The following is a 22,734-nucleotide window of genomic DNA, read 5'->3' on the forward strand; positions in this document are numbered from 1 at the left end:
ATGTAAATAAAACAATAGTGTCTTTAAGCAGCAGTAACACTATTGCTTCAAATCTTGAAAGCTACAATAATTTGAATGATCATTCCTTTAAAGAAAAATCCCAATGATCAGCTGTGAATGACTTTGCCATTCTCAGTAGTACAATGATCTATGTCTAGTCTGAAGGACTAATGATGAAAAATCCTATCCATTCCCAGAAAACTGATTCTGCCTGAATACAGATTGAGACATTCTCTCTCTTTCTTTAGGAAATTGTTTTGCGTAATTTCACATGCGCTTTCCTAATAGGGGCTGGGAGTGGGTATGAGGGAGAAAATCTGGAACACAAAAGTTTTTAAAACAAATGTAAAAATGGTTTAAAGGTAAGGGGAGGAAATGTTAAATAAATAAATTTAAAATATGAAAAAATAAAAATATCATAAGATGACTTCTTTAAAGAGACTTAGCTATGCTTTCATTTAGCTCTACAAATAAATTCTTTATAATTATCCTTGACTAGGTTTTTGGTTTTATTCTTGATATTGGGGGGAAAAGAAGGAATCCTAACTCATAAAAAATGATCTGCTTTTATAAATAGGAGTTGGCACTTATATTATAATCCTTTGATAAGATTATATTTTGTACTGACAACCAAGAACATCTGCACAATATCAGTAAATCCTGAAAATTTTATTTCTCATCAGCATATGAACTAGTTTACAAATATACATAGGTATGGACAATCTTATCTTTATTTTATCCAGAAGAATGTCATTCACTCCTTTCCTAATTATATTTTAATTGATTCACTTTTCTGAACAGGAATAAAATAGGCAACTATAGAAATGCCACAGGAATAATCTTTTTTTATTTGCAAAATATTCTAGAATTTTTTGGTAATGAATCCTTAATTTCATTTTTCAAGTCAAATTTGAACTTGAACATTGATGTTACTCTAGACTTGCTGTTTTGTGTAACTTTCTGTTGAGGTCAGTACCTGGGTAACAAAATTAGATAGTCTTGTTTTAAAAAATATATTTGGTTTATAACACTTTTGCGTAATCTCTTCGTTGTCAAACAAGGATGGGAGGAAAAAAGGGAGAAAGAAAAAAAGTGAAAGAAAAATTAAGGAAGGAAAGAAGGAGAGAAGAAAAGAAAGGCAGGAATCAAGGAAGAAATGAAGAAAGAAAGAAGGAAGGAAGGAAGAAGGGGAAAAGAAAAAAAGGAAGGAGGGAAGAACAAATATGAGAAGGAAGAAAAGAAGGAAATAAGCATTTATAAAAGCATTCACTTTGGTCCAGGCACTGTGCAAAATATGCTACATATATATATACATATACATATATATATATGTATATGTATATATATATGTATATATATATACATATATATACATATGTATATATGTATATGTATATATGTATATATATATATATATATATATATATATATATATATATCCTTCCAACAACCCTGGAAGGTAAATGATATTATTCCAATTTTATAGTTCTGGAAGCTAAAGGAACCGGTATAGTCACATACAATTAGTAAGTGTCTGAAGCCATATTTGAAGTTATGTCTTTGCATAACTCCAGGGCCAATGGATATTATTATTTTTTTCAAGATACTTCTATACTTTTGTTATAAAATGTCATTACATTTAGATTAAATACTTTCTGGGGGGGGGAAGAATACTTAGGGAATCTTCATTTCAGAAAGTGTGATATTGTTAAAAGAGCAGTGTGCCTAAAGTTGGGGAAATTTGGTCTTTATTCTTATTTTTGGCATAAAAAGCTGTGTGACTATTTTCATGTTACTTAACCTCTTTAAGCCTCAATGAATGGGTTTGATAACATTGTTAGTACCCATCTTATAGGATTGTTCTTAAATCATCAGTGAAAATTTATTTAAAGCCCCATGAAAACCTAAAAGCCTTATTTAAATGTCATTTATTGTAATTAATATGAAAAAAAAACTTGCTGTTATGTTACACAAATATAAGCCTTACCTTTCCTTACAATCTGGATTATTAAAACAAACAAACAAACAAACAAACAAACAAACAAAACTTAGTGCAGCCTATAATTGTGCCTTTGGAATTTAATGATGATAGGGTGATTATATGATAGAAGATCAGTGAGAAGAGAATGATAATGAAGTGATAAGAAAAAAATGTAGAATTTTATGGAACTTTAATTACGGTTTAGCCAACTTAAATTTTTTCAATATATATGGCCCTAAGTAGATGTAAATTAATGGAGAGCTGGGGCTATGTTGTCCATTTCTTTCTATCTTCCTTCTTGTCTGGCTTAGAGAACTATGGAGGTAGACTAGTTGGAGATAAAGTACTGGGTTTTTGATCAATAATATTTGGTCTAAAGTCCAGTGTCTGACATTTAACTGATTTGTCATCATATTCACTCATGCCCCTTGGCCTTAGTTTACTCGTCTGTCAAATAGAGATAATAGTATTTACCTTTGAAAACTTTCAGCATTCTATAAATAATAGATACATCATCATTATTATCATATTATGGATTATTATAAGGTTCAAGTGATTTAATACATGGAGAATTCTATTAAATATAGAGTATAAAAGTTTTTATTAGTTGCGCATTGGTTTACCAATAGTAGACATTCAAAAATATTTTTTGATAAAAATTATATTACTTATGCATCACTTATAAATTTGAATCCTATGGTAACCAGTCCTTTTATCATTGTTATAATAATGGTTCTCTGATCTGTATACTGTGTTCTATATTTTAAATATGTAAGTGCTACCTGAACAGCAAATTTCAATGAAAACAATTATAATGAGAGAAAATATGCATTTAAATTTTTTTCTGCTATTATTTCTCTTTAAAATGGAAGACTGTCTCCCAGAACAAACTTAAATAGTGCACTGAAATTCTTTAGAAGTGCATTCAGCTTGGTGAAAACAGTCAAATTTTTCAATAATTATCATGGAACAAATAAACAAAAGAGAGTTCTTTAGTGACCACTTTGAAATATATCTCATTTCATTCATCCAATGAAATAAAATCATACCACCTATCATAAACCTATCAAAGTTCTTTTTTTTTTTGTTAAAAAAAAAAAACCACTATCTTGCCATAGCTCTTAAAAATAATATTGAAGAAACACCAACATTGCTTTTTTTTCTTTTTCTCTCACAAGACTCAAAAGAGAGAGTAGCATCATTTATCCTCTGGGGAATGACTGGCAGGGTGAGTATGAAGTGAATGAAGTAGTCCCAGAAAAGATGGCTGCAGCATTTCTTTGTTCATTCACTTATCTTATGAACCTAATGTACATAATTTGATAGTTTGCATAATATCACAGAGTTACATGGGAGCTTAAGGATTATGTCCATCCATTTCCTCTCTTTTACAAATATGAAAGGTAACACTCAGAGAGAAAAAATGACTTGCCTAAATACATACAATTACTTAGCCACAGAACCAGGTCTAGTGCCTGATTTCCTGGTGCCCAGTTCAGAGTAAACAGTATTCATAAATACTAAACTCATTAAAAGTTGGATAAAGGGAATTCTTTTGTAGTTCAAAAATAGTAATTACAAAGTTTTATTCTTTTGCACTAAAAGCATACTTGAATGCAATAAAATATTGATAACACTGATTTTTTTCTCCAAAATTTCCTGTTAGATTTAGGGATTTAACAATACATATGTACAGAGATGGATAGCAAAACTTACAATCATGTAGCTTCATTTATGATGGGGTTATAGAATCTCTCTCTCTCTCTCTCTCTCTCTCTCTCTCTCTCTCTCTCTCTCTCTCTCTCTCTCTCTCTCTCTCTGTGTGTGTCTCCTTCTGTCTATTTCTCCCTCTCTCCCTCCCTCCTTCTTCCTCTCTCAATCTCTCTGTCACTCTGTCTCTCTCCTTCCCTGTCTGTCCAAGTCTTTGTCTCTCTGTCTTTATGTCTTTGTCTCTGACTGTCTATCCTTTCCTCCTTCTCCCCATCCCGCTCTTTATTTCTTCCTTCCTAGCTCACTCCTCTAGTTCCATGGTAAAAGGTTCTATAGGATTGTGAGTTGCTTTAAGTATATTTGTCCCTGTGTGTATAGACAGTTTTACATATAAATCCATGTATGTGGGTCTATGGAAAAATGAGTTCAGCTGAGCTAATTTGAAGTTCATGTCCTAACCAAAGGACAGGAAGATCAGGACTGAGAAACAAATAAACATAGTCTAAGGAGGCAACACAGCCAACTAGAAGTACATTTCTGGGGCGGCTAGATGGTGAAGTGGGTAGAGCACCAGCCCTGAAGTCAGGAGGATCTGAGTTCAAATTTGGCTTCAAACACTTAACACGTCCTAGCTGTGTGACCCTGGACAAGCACTTAACTCCAATTGCCTCAGGAAAAAAAAAAAAAAGTACATTTCTAAGATGTCCATGTATAATACAGTCTCAAATGCAAAATATTTGCTGGATAAAGGAATTCTAGAACTATGATGAGGACTGACAGTGTGCCAGCTGAAGTGCTCGTGAGATGAGGTTATTGGGTATGGATATGGTGTTGAAATTAAATATCTCACATAGTAGCTGTATATTCATGTATCTAAAACAGATGGTTTGACTGACTCCTCTGACCTTTGGTGAGTCCCTTGTTATGAGATATGGACAAGAGAAACCCTTTGAAAAGAACAAACCAATCTAAGAACTTCAAAATATCACTAATATACAATTTAGAGAAAGCATCAGATTTTATTAAGAATATAGTGATTACGCCGGAGACCTACTTTTCTGCTACTGGGAGCATTTTGAAGTCTTTTTCATGGTCTAGGGCCTTTTATCTGCTCTAGTTTTCTCTTTTTGACTTTATCACTACCCCTCTTTTCCATGACTAGAGATCCTTAATGTCACCTTCACAGGTCCGGGAATTGGCTTCTATCACTTTTCTCTCCAAGAATTTTACAATGGCTAACGGAAATGGGCTACAATATCTCACTTGTCCAGCAGGTGCCTCTGTAGTATAGAATATGCTCTCTGTATTTCAGCTGAAAAATTCTTTACATCTGAGGCTTTGATTTCTGTAGAATGAATTAGGTGCCCTAGTTTACCATTCTGCAATCTTGAAATTCTGAAAAGAAATTTACTTAAAAGGAAGGATGTTTGTACATTGTCAAACTTTATTTCTGGATTGCTGTGTCTGATTGCTTAAATGAAGCAGCTACGTGACCCTGCCATACTAAAAGAGGCTGATAGACTCATCAAGAAATTCCATTTCTAAAAAGGTCTGTTTAAATGAGAATCCAGAACCTCCCTACTCCTCCTCCTCAACCTCCAATGAAACAAGGGTAGAGACAGACTTTTAAATCCATAACTGAGGAAGAAGCAAAGATATGGTTGGGAAGAATCAGTGAACATCTGTATGCAGAGCACACTGCCATTCTGATGAAAGAGATGAAGAAAATGTAATAAGGATGTAAAAAAGAAATTGTAGATATATTGGGTCATTATTTGCTGTTTGATAACTGGGTCCTGAGAAAATAATGGTTGATTCAGGCTCTACAGGACTCTCTATTTCTTCTATGTGAGAATTGATTTCAAAATGTATTTTTCAAAAATTAAGTCCTTTCAACATAAAGAAATATATTTAAGTAATCATTAACATCTAAAACCCCTTTCCTAACCCATTTACTTTTCTACACTCTTTTCCAAAATGCCCCCTGCTTATATTTACTTTTCTTCCAGCATGATGCCCCACTCACTGAGTTTGCTTATTAATTTACCCTTATATACCATGATGTCACAATCAGTCTAATCTCAGAACTTTAGAGATCAGCAGGAGAGTAAAATAAAAATGCATATTTGCTTATGAGTACACAATAATTTAATGTAATCCAAGGCAATATGAATGTATTTAAGTTAGTTAGCTATTTTAGTTAAATTTTGAAGTTTTCATTGGCAATACAAAAAAATTCCTCTGATTTACCACACACATTTAACCAAATCCAATAATCAGTGGAAAGTTATGCTTGACTTCTTGTTATAAAACTGAGAAGCATCTGAATAAAAAGTAAGAAATTAGCTAATTTCTCATTTTTTTTCACTTCCCAATGTCATGTCCACCTTCAGTTTTTGAAGTAGGCAGGTCCCAGTAGCTCTTCTTACATAATGGAAGATGTGTTCTGATGGTAGTGAAATGCTAGCTCTGCCCTGTGTTTATACTACACATTACATCATATAGTTGCTGCTAATCTATCCCCCCTTTCATGTTAGGCAAGTAAGTAGTCTGAGGTATTGTCAAATCACATGAATTTTATCTAGTGAGAACCAGATAAAACTATAACCAAAAACCAAAACCAAGGTTTGTCACCATTTATTGAAATGCAAAAGAGACATTGTTAGCATCTTTAATACTTAAGTAGCATAGAAATAATTGACTTTGACACTCAGTTAAACAAAAAAAAAGATGGGGGGTCAGTGATGTGTGGTAATAGATGCTAGGGCTGAGACAGGAAGAGTTCTTTTCTTGATTCAAATCTGTCCTCAGATACTTACTGATTGTGTGACCCTGGACAAACCACTTGATTCTGTTTGTATTAGTTTCCTTATCTGTGAAATGAGCTAGAGAAGGAAATGACAAAGCATTCTAGTATCTCTGCTAAGAAAACCCTAAATAGGGTCATAAAGAATTGACCATGACTGACATACCATATTCCCCACAACAACAATAAGGACTTACAAGTTAAAACAGGAAGTCCTATGTAGTCAGTCTCCCTTCCTTTTCTGGCTTCCTATGTGAGCCTTCAACAATCCAGTCCTACTCTGTTCCTTGTGTCTTTGGACTATATTCTTCTCTGAAAAAGCTTGAAGGTTTTCTGGAGTCTCTATTGTTTCCTCAATTTCCTTAACTGAACCAAAGTCAACAAGCATTTACTAAGTGCTTATTATACTGGGCTAAGTACAAAGAAAGGTTAAAAACCTGGTCCCCTGTCCTCAAGGAGTCTGAATTCTAATGAGGAAGAGCAGTTGAAAACACATTGTATAGTTTCTCCCAGGAGACAAGAATTTCTAGTTAAGTTTTTGCATTTAATTATTAGTTCACTGGTGATGGAATAAAAGAGGAATCACATCCCAGAAGACAAATCAAAAGCACTGTCTAGTCCACTCATCAAAGAAATCCCCTGATTCCAGACCCAGAATTCTTTTCACTGCAATGCTACTACCAGTCCAAAATCGATGCAAGTGAATGTAATGGTTATAAAATGAATGACAGAGATTTGAAATGAATTTAAAAGAGAGAGAGCAGGTGCTAGAGTTAGTGGACAAGGGCTTGAGCTAGATAGGAAAGGTTTAGGTGAGCACAGAGATGGTGAGAAGACATTCTCAAAACCGGCTATTCCCAAAGTTATTCCCGGATTGCTTTTTATTTATAATGAATTAAAGCAGCAAAAAGGCATGCAGTCAAGCTCTGTCCTTTTTAAACGAATTTAGCTTCCAGAAAAGGATTTAATAAACATACCTTCTTATCACAATCATCTCATGGATGGAAAACAAAATCCATTTACACAGTATACTTGCTTCGCTCGATTTAATTTTCTCTCTTTCTTTTCTTCATTTTTCCCTGGTGCTCAGAGACTTTCATTTGAAGTAGAGAGGCAATTTCCAAGAAAAATAAACAGAGGCCCACACATCTTTGCAAAGATTAATAGGGAGCAGAGGTAAAAAGGCCACATGCTTTCAGTATAAACAGATTTCCCACTAAATTGCAAACAGATAGCAAAAGTGAATAGAAACGTGGGTGCTTTGGCTAAATAAAAGCAAGGGTTGGATCTATTTTTCTTGGAGAAAAAACATTGATTTCCTAAAAGTTGAAGGGCTTTTTGGGGAGGGTGGTTCATTTTTTTTTTTTATGCTTTGAACTTAAGAGTTAAAAATTCTATGCCTCTATCTCTGACAGTGTCTAGCCTAGTTAAAAGTAAAGTAGTTCTTGGTTTGACCAAATCAGGTTGTATATCTTGTGTACAAGGATACTCTCAAGTTATTGTTTTGGATACACACTCATAGAGCAATAAGCATAACCAGAGAAGAAAAGATTAATTAGGAGATAGAGAGACATTCTGATGTACACATTATGGTGTACTGGATAGATGGATGGAATAAGCATTTATTAAACACATATTATAGGCCAGGTACTCTTCTAAGTGCTTTACAAATAATACTTGAAGTAGGTGCTATTATTATTATTGAGGCAGACAGGGTGACTTATCAAGGATCACATAGTTATTAAGAATCTGAGACCAGATTGGAACTCACGTCTTCCTGACATTTGGAATCAGAAGTCTGAGTTCAACTCCTTCTTCAAAAGCATTTGTGTGATCTGTAGAAAGTTATTTGAACTTTCTGGGCCTCAGTTTTCTCATCTCTAAAATGAAAGAGCTGAAGCGGTTGGATTCTAAGGTCCTCTCCATTGCTAAGTCTATGGTACTATACTTGTATCAAAGAGTCAATGACAAATTTTCTTTGAGAATGAAACTCGAAGTATAAAACTTAACAAGCAAAATTATCATAACTGAAGAGACAGAGATATGGAGAGAAAGAAAGGAAAGAAAGAAGGAAGGTGGCAGGAAGGAAGGAGGAAAGGAAGAAAAAAGGAAAGAAAGAAAGAGGAAAAGATGAAAAGAAAGAAGGAAGGAGAGGGGGAAAGGAAATATGGAAGGAAGGAAAGGAAAGAAGGAAGGAAGGGAAGGAAGAAAGGAAGAAAGAAAGAAAGAAAGAAAGAAAGAAAGAAAGAAAGAAAGAAAGAAAAAGAAAGAAAGAAAGAAAGAAAGAAAGAAAGAAAGAAAGAAGGAAGGAAGGAAAGAAAGAAAGAAAGAAAGAAAGCAAGAAAGAAAGAAAGAAAGAAAGAAAGAAAGAAAGAAAGAAAAAAAGAAAGAAAGAAAGAAAGAAAGAAAGAAGGAAAGAAAGAAAGAAAGAGAAGGAAAGAGGAAGGATCTAAAAAAGAAGAAACAAAGGGGGGAAGGGAGAAAGAGAAGAAAAGAAAGTTGAATGAAGCTGAAATCTTTGGGAGAAAGTATTCAAGTGATTAAAAATGTCAAATCCAGAATATTACTGAATAATATAATATGTAGGGGAGCCTTTTAATATAAGGAATGTAAAGTACTAGAGTTGGAAGAAGAAAGAAGTAGCCATTGATTCTAGCTGATGACAAGCACTAGATAATAGTTTTGTCAATATTTGATAATCATTGAGCTTTCTGTGGGAAAGAACATAGAAAGTCTCATATATTATCTGGATTCTACTCCTAAATTAAATTAGAACCACAAGGGATAAAGGGAATGATATATTTCTTAGATTTAGAAGTAAGTGGATCTTAGTGGGTTAGTAAACTTGATGCCTTATATGATATAAAACTATCAGCAGCAGCACAAGAAGATATTTATTGATTACTTAGTGAGCTGTATTAGGTCTTATTCTCACTCTATTTGCCTCTGTAAATAGAATTTCTGACATACCACTGTTGCTGCTGCTACTACTACTAGTATCTTCTGTCTTTTTTTAAATAGAATTTTTAAGGACAGCAGGGTCTTTTCCTTATAATAACCCTATAAGATCAGAAGTGTATATATGTCCAGTTTGTTGCAGCTATTAGGGAGGGGAATTGGAAATTTTTATAGAAGAAACTAATTCATCAACAATGGTAAATAGCCATAAGTCTTTATTGTGGACACATTTTATCTCAAATAAGGAAAGTCACTTAACTTAGATATGTAGGATGTCATGAAGAAGGGAGGAAGGTATGGAGGGAGCAAAAGTTAAAAAGTATACTCAAAGCACAAAGCCCGCGATTTGATTTTGATGATCTTTAGGCACAGCAAGAAGAGAATAAAGACTGAAGATATGAATGAGAGGTCCCTTCCTGTCCTGGTACCTAGCTTTTACCAAGCTTTTAGTCAATCCTTCAAATATTCCAATTGAAGAACACATCTTCCAATTCTTTCTATGCAACAGGGCTATAAAGAACTGGTCCAGGTATTTTAGAGAAGAAAGGAATCTTCTTCAGCCCTCTCTGATTAGTCATCATCCATTTCTAAAGGATGCAAAGGGATTTATACTTCCAAGAATTTTTGGAAAATGTACCATTTTTTTCTGAATACAAATTTCAGTTTCACATCAGATATTCGATATTTTGTTATCAAAAATATTTATTGAATGCTTATTGTATGCAGGCATGACTATTATTACCTTGAGGTAATAATAGTACCTGCTATTCTTCCTTCTCTTCCTCTTCTTTCCCTTCTTTATATTATTTCTTTCCTCCTTTTCCTCTTTCTCTTCCTTTTCCTCCTCCTCTTCCTCCTACTTATTCTCTTCCTCCTTCTCTTTCTTTTCTTCCTTCTCTTCCTTCTTTTCCTCCTCCTGTCTTCTGCTCTTCATTAGGGACTTCCTTTTACCAATGCAGATTGCTACCTTTCTAGATTTCATCATTTTAGAGAGCAGTCTGGAGCACTGAGGGCTATGTCATTCCCAATATTCATATAGTCAGTTTGTGTTATAGATAGAAGTGGTACTTAAGTTTCTTTGACTATTAGTTGTTTCTATACCATGTTTTTTCTGACTACCATCAATTATATATATATATATATATATATATATATATATATATATATATATATATATATATATATATATATGTATATTTGTGTGTGTATATATATATATTTGAAAAGTTTTACATAGATTATCTCATAGTATAAAAAAGGTATTATACATAATTTCTAGCTTATGAGAGGATCTGCTATCTATTGGGAATATAATATTGGATGTCATTGTGTGTATGTGTGTGCATTTATGTGTGTACATTGTATTTAAAGCATGTATTTTGAGTTATTATTGAATATCTACTATAATATAAATTCCTTGAGTGCAGAGTCTGATTTTTGCTTTTGTATTTCTATTCCCCCTGAACCTAGTAAAGTGCTAGGCACATAATAGACAATAAGTGTATGTTGATTGCTATATGCCTTAGGCACTATGCTTGTAATGTTTGCATTGATCACCAGTAGATGGTACTTCTGTTAACTATGGACCACATTAGATCTATAATCCATCTCTCTTTGGACAATGGGATTTGAAGAATAATTCAGGCATATCAACCATGATCTTAGGTAATTAAACTGTTGATTGGAAACATTTAGCAGGATATATGTCCTAAGCCATTCTTAGAAGTAACTTGAAGAGATAATTACTTTAAAACGGTCTTAAGTACATAGCAAACTTGACTGATGCATTAGAATGAACCAATGACCTTGATTTCAACAACAATGCAATGGCATTGTTGTCTAAGATAATAGCTGGGATGATCATAAAGCTTATTTTTAACTGATTCAGTGATTCCTTGAAAGTGTTTCAGAAAGTTACTAGTAAATATAGATTGTTAAATTAATATTAATAAATGGACAAAACAAAATAGTCAACCTTGACAGTAAAAATCTTCTTTAAAAGGATTAGCTTTAAATTCTTCAAATAAAAGTTGGCCAACTTTTCATTTTTCAAATTTGACAACCTCAGGGTTGGCTACCTCCACTTTAGAATCCAGCCTCTCTTACCTCACACATTTAAAAACTGGGTGGTTTTCAGATAGACCTAATCTAACTTGAGTAAAATGTTTGGTATACTATTTCTTCAAAATGTACCAAAGGAATTACATGCCAAGGTCTCCCAGCATGACTGTAGTGTTGTTGCTCAGGAAATCCTGGGTCAGAAGCTTTGGCTTGGTATGTAATATTTAGTAATATGTAGCTACAGAATGATTGTCAGCTACTGAACAGCTAGAGAAATAGGTCAAGTCCAGATTAGAAGTGTGAATGATTAGCTTGGTCCATAAAGTTAGAGGAGGGTAATAAACTCAGAAATTGGGGCCGCTAAACCATATACCATACATAAAAATCTCTGCAGACTTCATTGATTTAGAAAGAAACACATTAATATCATCTCTGTTATGCTGTATTTTATTTATTTTGCTAATTATTACCCAATTACATTTTAATCTGCTTCTCATTGCATTCAGGCATGATACAGCCTGTTTGTGTTATCTCTGGTCTAAAGTAGTAATGTCAAATGCAAAGAGAAATGGAATCACTAATCCATAATAAAGATCTTCATAGATCACATATTAATTTAATTTTCAGGATAATATTATCTTTATTTTATTGTTTTTATTTACTTTGTCAAATATTTCTCAATTACATTTTAATATGGAATCTCTCTTGTTTCTCTCTCTCTTGTGTGTGTCTCTCTCATTTAGTCATATTAGGTTTCACCTATTTTAACTTCTCTTATATCATATAGGACAGCTTTTCATGCTGATGGGAAACATTTCCCTTAGAATAAGGTTATCAAATTTATTGTACTCAGGACCCCTTTATACTCTTAAAAATTATTGATGACTCTTCCCATAGAGCTTTTGTTCATTAGGGTCACATTGATATTTTCCTTATCAGAAATTAAAACATCTTTGCATTATTGTAAAAAACAATTTTGACTTTGGGAACCTCATGAAACATTATTAGGGATCCCTGAGAATCTCCAGGAAACAGGCATCTCTAAGTAATTTCTGATGCTTGGACTAACTAATTTCATAGATTAAATATTTGTAAATAAGAATAACAATTTTTTTTATCACAAAGCAACCATCTACATAGTTACACTAGAATCTGGGATTGTGCCTTTTACAGAGGAAGCACTTAATACATACTTGCTTAATTGAATTTATTGATTTGCATAGTAGCATTTATCTGGTTTAAGAAGCAAGATGTATTGTTTTCGAAGTAGACTACTCACAAAATCAAATTTAATTATCTGAAGTTTAGTAATACAGAATTACAGTTTTAAAATATATTTAGATAGTTTATTTTTAATATATAAATATCCTTAGTTTCTTTTCATTTTAAGTATATCTTTAATTTTTTTATATTATTCATATTTTCCAAAGTATTTCTCCTTTTCCTTCCCTCTCCCAGAGTGCCATCCTTTAAATAATATACTACTATTATAATATTAAATTTAATCAAGATTAAAAAATAAAAATTAGTGATAAAATTAAAGAGAAAAAATGAAGTAAGCTAAAAAATACATCTAGAAATCTGGGGTCATTGGCAGTGTTTCACAATACTTTTCCATACTTCTTTAGACAAAAGCAAAGCCAAGATTGATCATAATTTCATAGCTTTGAGTTTCAAATGTTTGTTATTTTTTCTTCTTTCCATTATCATTGTTGTAATCATCAAGTATACTGTTTTCTTATTTTTACTTACTGTATTTTGCATCAGTTTAACCCCACTCTCTCCAACTTCTATGTTAATATCACATGGATTGTTTCCTCTTAGCAGAGTAATAATTCCTTTGAGGCAGCTCGGTAATGCAGTGGCTGCTGGGCCAAAAGATTATAGGGAATCACTAGAATTTACTGAGTAAAGGGATAGATTTACTGAATAATGGGCATAACATGAATAATAATCCACCAGAAAAGAATGAGACATCTTGAGGGAACAGAAAATTTAGAGGAAAGCAAAGAGTCATGTCACAAAAACCCAAAGGACGGTCTAACCATGTGGTGAAAGTCCTGAAAGTTATGACTTTCTCAAAGTTAGGCAGATCCATGCTACTTATCAATTTCTGCTGGGTTGAAGGTTAATGCTGGGGGCTCTAAGTGTCCTTTAGCATCTTTTCATTTGGGGAGCAGGAAGGGTTAAGGCATATGCAGAGAAGCTCTTGCCTTCCTTTGGTGCAGGAGACAAACATGCAATCAACTATGCAAATATCCTAAGCAAGGGAAAGTGTTATCTATAACTAGACTAATTAGTCCTTTACTTAGTAGAATGGAGAGGCCTTAGGCCTGTTAATTGGGTATTGTTTTGGCTCACTTGATTTTTAAGAGAGTAAAAAAAAATAATCATTCTATTCTATATCCCTTCCCCCCAAACTCCTTTCTTTTAAATAGGCTTTATTGCAAGGCTTTATTTTCTTTACCTATAAAATCACAGGGCAGGTTTATCTCAAGAGTGAGATAAGAATATGAAAGGTTTTATGATTCTTAAACTTCCACTGCTCTAGGCTCTACTGAATAGAGAGCCCTGAGGTGATGTAGGGTAACTGGGTGGAGCTGGATAGTATCTTATTCCAGAAAAATTAATTTATAATTCAATTTAAGTTTCATCAAGTCTGTTCTTTCTGCAAAGCACTGTGCTAGGCAATGTCCATACAAAGATAGAGAAATATGGCATAGACCCTGGTTTCAAGATAGCTTGCTATGGTGAACAGAGTACCAGACTTCATTTTACGAAGACCCAGCTTCAGATTTTAACACTGACATTTCTTTGTTATTTGAGCCTTAAGTTTCTTTTTCTGTAAATTGTAGATAACACTTATTTCATTAGGTTATGTTTATTATACCAATTTAAATGCCATCATTATTAGTCAAGGAGCCCAAGACAAACTCAACATTTTTTTCAGATTCTGTAATTCCCCGAATCAATGCAAGAACCAAAAGCATTCTTTCATGTGACTTACTTCTCTGCTCCTTATTTGCCCCACCCTATCTGGACTTGAAAGGAATCCTCACTGTAATATGTTCACCATGTGATTGATTGTAGGATTTTCAGATTGCAATCTCCCAATTCCAATTCAGAAAGCTTTAAGCAAAGCCACATGCTGCGTCCACTTACCATAGTGTTTCTCATTGGAGCTCAGGGAGTTCAAGAATTAGATACCAGAATTAATGAAAAAATGCAAATGAAGGTGGCCTAGTGGTATCAAACTTAAAACTGTTAGAAAGCAGAAGTCATCAAAATTATTTGGTACTGTCTAAGAAATAGTCAATCAGTAGAATAAGTTAGGTTCACAAGACCCAATAGTCAATGATTATAGTAATCTAGTATTTTTAAATCTAAAGACCCCAATTTCTGGGATAAGAACTTACTATTTGACAAAAATTGCTGAGAAAATTGGGAATCACTATGGTAGAAACTAGGCATTGACCCATACTTACTTAACACTAGACCAAGATACGGTTAAAATGGGTTCATGATTTGGACATAAAGAATGATACTATGAACAAACTAGAAAACCAATGGATACTCTATCTCTCAGAACTATGGAGAAGGAAGGAATTTGTGGCCTAAGAAGAATTAGAGTATATTATGGAATACAAAATGGATAATTTTGATTTTTTTAAGCTTAAAAGTTTTTGTATAAGCAAAAACCTATGCAGGTTAGAATTAGAAGGGAAGCAGTAAACTGGGAAACATTTTTATATCCAAGGATTCTGATAAAAGCGTTATTTCCAAGATATATAGAGAATTGATTTAAATTTATTAAGCATACATACAAGCCATTCTCCAACTAATAAATCGCCAAAGGATTTGAACAATTTTCAGATAATGAAATTAAAATCATCTATATGTATATGAAAAAATGCTCTAAATCACTATTGATCAGAAAAATCAAAATTAAGACAACTCTGAGATACCACTATATACTTCTTAGATTGGCTAAGATGACAGGAAAAGATGATGATGGTAGGAGAGGAAGTGGAAAAACTGGGATACTAATACATTGTTGGTGAAGTTGTGAACTGATCCAACCATTCTGGAGAGCAATATGGAACTATGCCCAAAGGGTTATCAAATTGCGCATACTCTTTGATTCATCCGTGTGCCTACAGAGCTCATGTCCCAGAGAGATCATAAAGGAAGGAAAGGGACCCACATGTGCAAAAATATTTGTGACAGTCATTTTTGTAGTGGTAAGAAACTGGAAACTGAATGTATGCCTTTCATTGGAGAATGGCTGAGAATAAGTTATGGTATAAGAAATGATCAGCAGAATGATTTCAGAGAGTCCTGGAGAGACTTACATGAACTGATGCTGAATGAAATGAGCAGAACCAGGAGAACATTGTACACAGCAACAAGGTTATATGATGATCAGTTATGATGGATGTAGCTCTTTTCAACAGTGAGGTGATTCAGGCCAGTTCCATTAGTTTTCTGCTGGAGAGAGTCATCTTCACCCGGAGAGAAGATTGTGGGGACGGATTGTGGATCACAACATAATATTTTCACTTTTTTTGCTATTACTTGCTTGTATTTTTTTTCCTGATTTTTTTCCTTTTTGATATGATTTTTCTTGTTTAGCATGATAAATATGGAAATATGTATAGAAGAATTACATATGTTTGATATATATTGGATTACTTGCCATTTAGGGTTGGGGATGGAGGGAAGGGAAGGAGAAAAAAATTTGTAATATAAGATTTTGCAAAGGTTAATGTTGAAAACCACCTCTGCATATGTTTTGAAAATAAAAAAAAGGTTTAAAATAATAATAATTAAAAATTAGATCCCAAATGAGTCATTTAGCTTCACCATGAAGCCACAAATTATGTACCCCATGCTCCAGGCAATTTTCTTTCAAAGGTAGGTTATTTTTCATAAAGCTCTAAAGGCAACTAGATAGGAATATGCGGAAGAGTAAAATGTCAGTCTTCAGCTGCCTCCAGTGGCTTTAGGCTTTGGGAGATGCTTCTGAATGAAGAAACCAGCTCACTGAGATTTTGGAACTCTTTCAAATTCTGCACATATGTGAGAAATCCACTGTGGGAACTCAAGAGATTTAGAGGATTTCTAGCACATCCAGGTTTTCTGGTGTGTTTGTCTTTGCTACATTGGAGAAAGATAGTAAAAATGAGAGTGTAAACTAGGCTTTTCATATGAAGCTCTGGATAACATTTAAAAAATGAAACACATTCAAAGTCTGATTCTCTCTTTGGGAAAAACAAGAATAAGTACATATATATATATATATATATATATATATATATATATATATATATATATATATATATATATATACATACATAATAGTTTTCTTGTCTCAAAAGGATTCAAAACATTTCACCTATTTTACCTCTTTAGATCTTCTGTGAAATTGTCAAGGAGAACAGAGTATCAGAGATGTAGAGAGCTGCACAGGGCCTCTAAAGGAGCTGTCATTTACCATTTAAGAAAATGAGAACCAGAAAAGATATAAACAATTATTCCATCTCACCATAGGAAATACCAGATAGATTGTGACTTATCTGTGGTTCCCAATGTAGTCAATACAAATGCCAGGGATAGTCTCTTATATTCCTTTTCACAAGTGGGATCAAGGTTACATAGAGTACTTAGAGACAGAATGAGTTAGGAAAGGTTCAAATTCTGCCTCAGGTATGGCACTAGCTCCATAGCCATGGGCAAGTTACCTAAATTCTCTTAGCATGAATTTCCTCATCTATATAATTTGTACTCTCCCCATGGGGCTGTTGTGAGGATCAAATCCTGTGATATGCATTGCAAATCTTAAAGCACTATATAAAAGTTAGCTATTATGGATTTGCTATTTTCTCATCTCTTGCCTTCTGTCATCTACTTTTTAGTTCATCTGCAATTATTGATGATGCTAATAACTAAAAGTTATACCTCCACATGCAAAATAAACAAGATATCCTCAGATGAGGATATCATCATTAAAAATACAAGTGAATTACAATTCAATCAACATTAAGTGCCATGATAAAAAATAAAAGTAGAACTGGAAGGGACCAAAAAACCATTTAATCCCACTATCCCATTTGACAGCTAAGACGCAGAAATATTGAATTGTTTGTCCAAGGTCATTCAGGTAGTAAATGACAGAGCCAGCATTTGTACTTAGCTCCTTTGACTCGAATTTCAATGTACCATAGATTGTACCATGTTATTTCTAATTCAGTGTGAGATAGGGTGCCTCCTGGTCATACTATTGTCTGGGTTTGTTAACAGGAGTCATGGCTTTGCAAAGAGGCCTATAAGATGGCAGCTTGAGAGATCTCCATGTTTCTCCTAGTAGAATGTAAGCTCCTTAAGGGCAGGGAATATATATTTTTTTTCTTTGAATTTTTAATGTCTGGTATAAAACCTTGCACACATAGCCACTTGAGCTATGGTTATTAAATTGAATTGACTTCTGTGGCAATGAGCTAGTAGGAGAGCAATCAATATGCAGGGAGGAAGCCCTCCTATTAGCACCTTTTTAGTCTCTGAATGCTATTTAATAAATGGCTGTCTACAAAGTCACGTATAGGGAATGCATTGCATTCTGCAAAAGAATACTTAGCTGATTGCAGAAGAGCTCTTGGTTCAGTAACTCTCATAGAGAAAAAAGATGAAAATTGGGCAAATATAATTAATACCAATCTTTCTGGGATCTAATCTTCCAGAAATAGAGAGTGAAATTCTTTCATCATGGAGTTCAATCAGTTCCCCTGTCTGACTTAAACTGACATTGCTTTCTTCTTGTTTCTCTGTTAATCCCCAGAATGCAGCCACAACAGCAGCAACAGCAGCGTCGAAAATTTGCAGCTGTCTTCTTGGCATTCATTTTCATTTTGGCAGCTGTGGACATTGCTGAAGCTGGCAAGAAAGAGAAACCAGGCAAGTAAAAGATCCTCTTGGTCTGAGGGAGACACTAGTGTGGTAGCTAGTGCCATTCTTTATTCCCAATGTCCTTTCCAGCACAAAAAGCTAGGGAACAACAGTTTTTGTTGGCATGATACTACATCAAGGAGGGGCAAACATTTAGAACTGAAGGGACTTTAGAAATTTTTTAGACCAGAAAATTTCCCACTCATGACCCCTTTCCGCTCAAGAAAAATTTTAGGAGTCCCTGAGTATACAAATCAGACCTTTACTGATATTAATCATAAAGAAACTTATTGCATAATAATGATATTGATATGTTTATTTATTTTTACATAATGGACTAAATCTTGATGGAATATTTGATATCTTTTACTCTGACCAGATTTTTCATGATCCCTACATTCAGTTATGTGACCCCCATATGGGATTGCAACCCTTAGGTTAGAAATTTTGTTCTACATCAGCCTCCCCTTTATACAGATGGAGAAAAAAAAGTCCCAGAATGGTGATATGATTTGTACAAAGTCCCACAGGTATTGAGATAGAGAGGATTTGAATTCAAGTTCTTTGACTCTAGTAAATCATGCTATTCTGAAGATTGAACTGAATCCTAGCAAAAGGAAAGTAATAGTGACAGTTAATCTGATGGCAGTTATTACTTTTTAAGTGTTAACTGCTTTGGATCTCTAATTCTAAACATTGATCACTACCACCTGATACATTTTCAGTGGGACTTTACAGAAGATCTGAAGGATATTTGAGAAGACTCTGTGCTTAAAGCTTACTTAAATGCTGTTTATTTCTCTTCTAATTCCTCTAGAAAAAAAGGTGAAGAAATCAGATTGTGGGGAATGGCAGTGGAGTGTGTGTGTTCCAACCAGTGGGGATTGTGGGCTGGGTACCCGGGAGGGCACCCGGACTGGTGCAGAATGCAAACAAACCATGAAGACCCAAAGATGTAAGATTCCTTGCAACTGGAAGAAACAATTTGGAGGTAAATATAAGCATTTCTCTTTCATTTAATTTCACTATTTTATTTCCTTTTTTTTTTTTCTGGAATTAGAGTATTTTTTCCCCACTTATCTCCCTATTTTTTATTTTTTTTTTGGTGTCATTATTTAATGGTACAGTGATTCATTATATTAATTTAATTTTTGAATACATTTTGTTTTTCTATCACAGTCATTTCTGAACAAACTTCTCTTTCCCTTTCTTCTAACTAGCAACATTTCCTTTATAACAAGAAAAAGTCTAACAAAACCCATTGTATCTGATGTTTGCAACTCTTACACTCATAATCCCTCACCTCTCCCATGAAAGGAAAAATATGTATTCTTTTCTTTTTTTATATATATACCACATAATACCCATCTTAGTTTTTTGTTTTATGTCATCATAATAGTCACATATATAATATATATATATATACACACACACACACATACACACATATATCTTTGCAACATTTTATATTTCTTCTCATGTTTTTTTTGAATTCTTATTTTTTGTATCTTATCCAATTACAGTGATGTAATTTTTTAGCCTTTGCCTAGGCAATGAGTACTTACCTCATTTTCAGGTCTTTGCAACAACAAAAACAACAAATAAATCAAAACAAAGCAACAAAAAATATACATTTGAAGCCTTCCCACCTTTGTATTATTTAATGGTACATGATAGAAGTGGAATCTTTACAATCTGAGGGTGAATTTTAGTCATTTTTAAAAGCATAGTTTCAAACTGATTTCCATAATAACTGGGACAATTCATGGTTTCACCAAGACTATTACTGTGATACCCTCCCCATAGCTCCTACTGCATTCACTATTTCCATCTTTGATCATCTTTGTTAATGCAGTAATTCTTTAAAAATGCCCTGACTGTAATATTTAAGGTAATCAAACATCTTCTTTTAGGTGAGGTAAACCTGGTTTACCACTTGTCAATAAGTCCATCTGTGTGTGTGTGTGTGTGTGTGTGTGTGTGTGTGTGTGTGTGTGTGTGTGTGTGTGTTGATACTCTGATTCTTGAATGGGACCTTTTCTTCCTTTTTTTAGTTTTTATTTTCCCTTTCTTCTTGCATTTCCCATTGGCCCTTTCAATCCTTTTTCTTCCTTTTTCCTCCTTTTTAATATCCTTTCCTTTTGGTTTTAATTTTCATTTATTCAGAAAGTTAATTACTAAATGAGAATTTACAACTTGTTCTAGCCACTTATTTTGAATGGCCTTTCCCACTCTGGTAATATCTGGTGGTCCTCACACTCTCTCTTCTTTTGTTTCATAGGCTGAATTTCTTAATCATTATACTCTTAAGTGTAATGTTGGACCTCTCCTTTATCTCCAAAATCTGGAGTCCTTCCTAGCCAGGGAACATAAGATTAAACAACTTTTCTCTCTGAACCTTTTTATAATACATATTTTATTTCATCATTTCAGAATGAAGCCTGCACAAAATCACCCTTTATGAATGGAAATACTGTACAAAATATGGGATTTATTGACACTAAGCACAAGGATGAAACAGTCAGAGAAAAGTAGGGCCATCTTTGTGCTTAAATTCCTTAGGATGAGAACTAAATATCTACCTGTTAGAAATATTTTTTTATATTTACTCTGCAATAGTGAGGTCTTTCTGAAATGTCTTTTGGTCCCTTTCTTGTTTTTAGCAGAGTGCAAATACCAGTTCCAGGCTTGGGGAGAATGCGATGCAAACACTGCCCTGAAGACAAGAACAGGAAATCTGAAGAGAGCTCTTCATAATGCTGAGTGTCAAAAGACTGTCACCATCTCCAAGCCATGTGGGAAACTTACCAAACCCAAACCACAAGGTAGATTCTTACTATTTCAATAGAGCCTTCTGTGTTTATGAAATTAAATAAAATCTGGGCCTGGGAACATCCATATAGTTTAGAGAGAAGTTTTAGATAAAGAAGAGCTAGAGGATTCCTAAACTGTAGTGAGATTGTAGATAGTGTTGCCAGATGACAATCTCATGCAGATGCAAATCTTTTCAGGCTGTCTTATTTTTTGTGATTCTCTTCTACATATTTTAGACAAAATAGAGAATGGCAAATATATTTATAAGTGTACTTATATTTATATATTTATATGAATCCTTCATAAAGGATAGATATATAACACCTTGGAAATCTCTTCTAGTTTTTCTCTTTAGCACTTCAGGATTTAATAATGTCCAATTCAAGCTGTCCGCATGTCCTATTGATAGAGCATAATTAGTGCATTTTCTTTTTTAAATCATGCATCTCAATAATATGTCTTATCACTTCTGATATGTGTGTCGTTGATCATAAGTGTCAGCCTATTTATCCCATAGCACAAACTACCCTTGGAATTTTCCATTATTTTAATTCATCTGAGATCATGGTGTTTCTTAGCAAGCAGCTTATAAAAACTAATTTTATAGCACTTCGCTAATAAATATTACAAAACCAACACTAAAGCAAGGCTCTAAACTGGAAAATAAAACAAAGTAAAAACACCATTAATGGTGTTTTTCACACCTTTGAACTTATTTTCTCCAGGTAGGTTTGCCAATTTCATTCCATTTCCTTCCAAGATTTCATCAATTTCAAGCTGATCATTCCAGACAAGTGAAAGTTTTACTTATTTATAGTGGTTGAGGGATTTTGAAATTGATCATATCTAGAACCTCACATCATTCCTGGTAACTGATTTATGTGTGTATATCTTGAAGTGGACATAAAAATAATATTATTTATGCCACTATTTCTAGACATATCTAAACAAAGAAAAAAAGAATATTTATTGATTAACTATATAAACATTTACAAAATAGATTTTTAAAAACCACTAAAGGAAAAGTGTAGAGAAATTCAGCCTGTCTCTGCTGTGGAAGTCAAAATATTAACAGGCCTACTTTGTTGTCCTCGTAAATTATATGAGACCAACTGTGATTCAATCAACAAACAACTTTTATGTGTATACTACTGTGATAGGCACTAACAGAATTCATAAATGTATATTCCACTTAGAGGAACAGTGATTATCTTGGTGTTTGGGAAAGAAACTATGAAAGATATTAAGTTAGAGAAGAGTATTCAGGGAATGGGGGCGAGTAAGTAGATGCAAGGAAAAATGAAAGGGAGAAAGATTATGATCCAATAGACTCATGGAAGGGAAACAGGGGAACTAAATTGGAAAGGGCATTCTAGGGCACTGACTCAATGAAATGAGATTCCCTACTTTGATCGAACTGTTGAATATTTCCCAATTTTCCTTTTCTTCTATAAATTTCAAA

General features: G+C 33.7%; 1 protein-coding gene across 7 annotated transcripts in view; it reads left to right on the forward strand.

Annotated features, from left to right (window-relative positions):
• The window catches only part of PTN (pleiotrophin), a 130,228-nt gene that overhangs the window by 89,056 nt on the left and 18,438 nt on the right, over window positions 1–22,734 (forward strand). For 4 of the 7 annotated variants that reach the window (XM_074267823.1, XM_074267819.1, XM_074267825.1 and 1 more), the window contains exons 2-4: window positions 18,352–18,467; window positions 19,276–19,449; window positions 21,122–21,283. In XM_074267823.1, the coding sequence (XP_074123924.1) occupies window positions 18,353–18,467; window positions 19,276–19,449; window positions 21,122–21,283 (451 nt within the window). In that variant the 5' untranslated portion in view covers window position 18,352. Of the gene's footprint in view, window positions 1–3,190; window positions 3,210–18,351; window positions 18,468–19,275; window positions 19,450–21,121; window positions 21,284–22,734 lie in introns of those variants that run through there. The other 3 variants (XM_074267824.1, XM_074267818.1, XM_074267822.1) reach the window with 2 other exon arrangements.

This window comes from Sminthopsis crassicaudata, chromosome 5, assembly GCF_048593235.1.
Source record: "Sminthopsis crassicaudata isolate SCR6 chromosome 5, ASM4859323v1, whole genome shotgun sequence".
In the NCBI taxonomy this organism is placed as follows: Eukaryota; Metazoa; Chordata; class Mammalia; order Dasyuromorphia; family Dasyuridae; genus Sminthopsis; species Sminthopsis crassicaudata.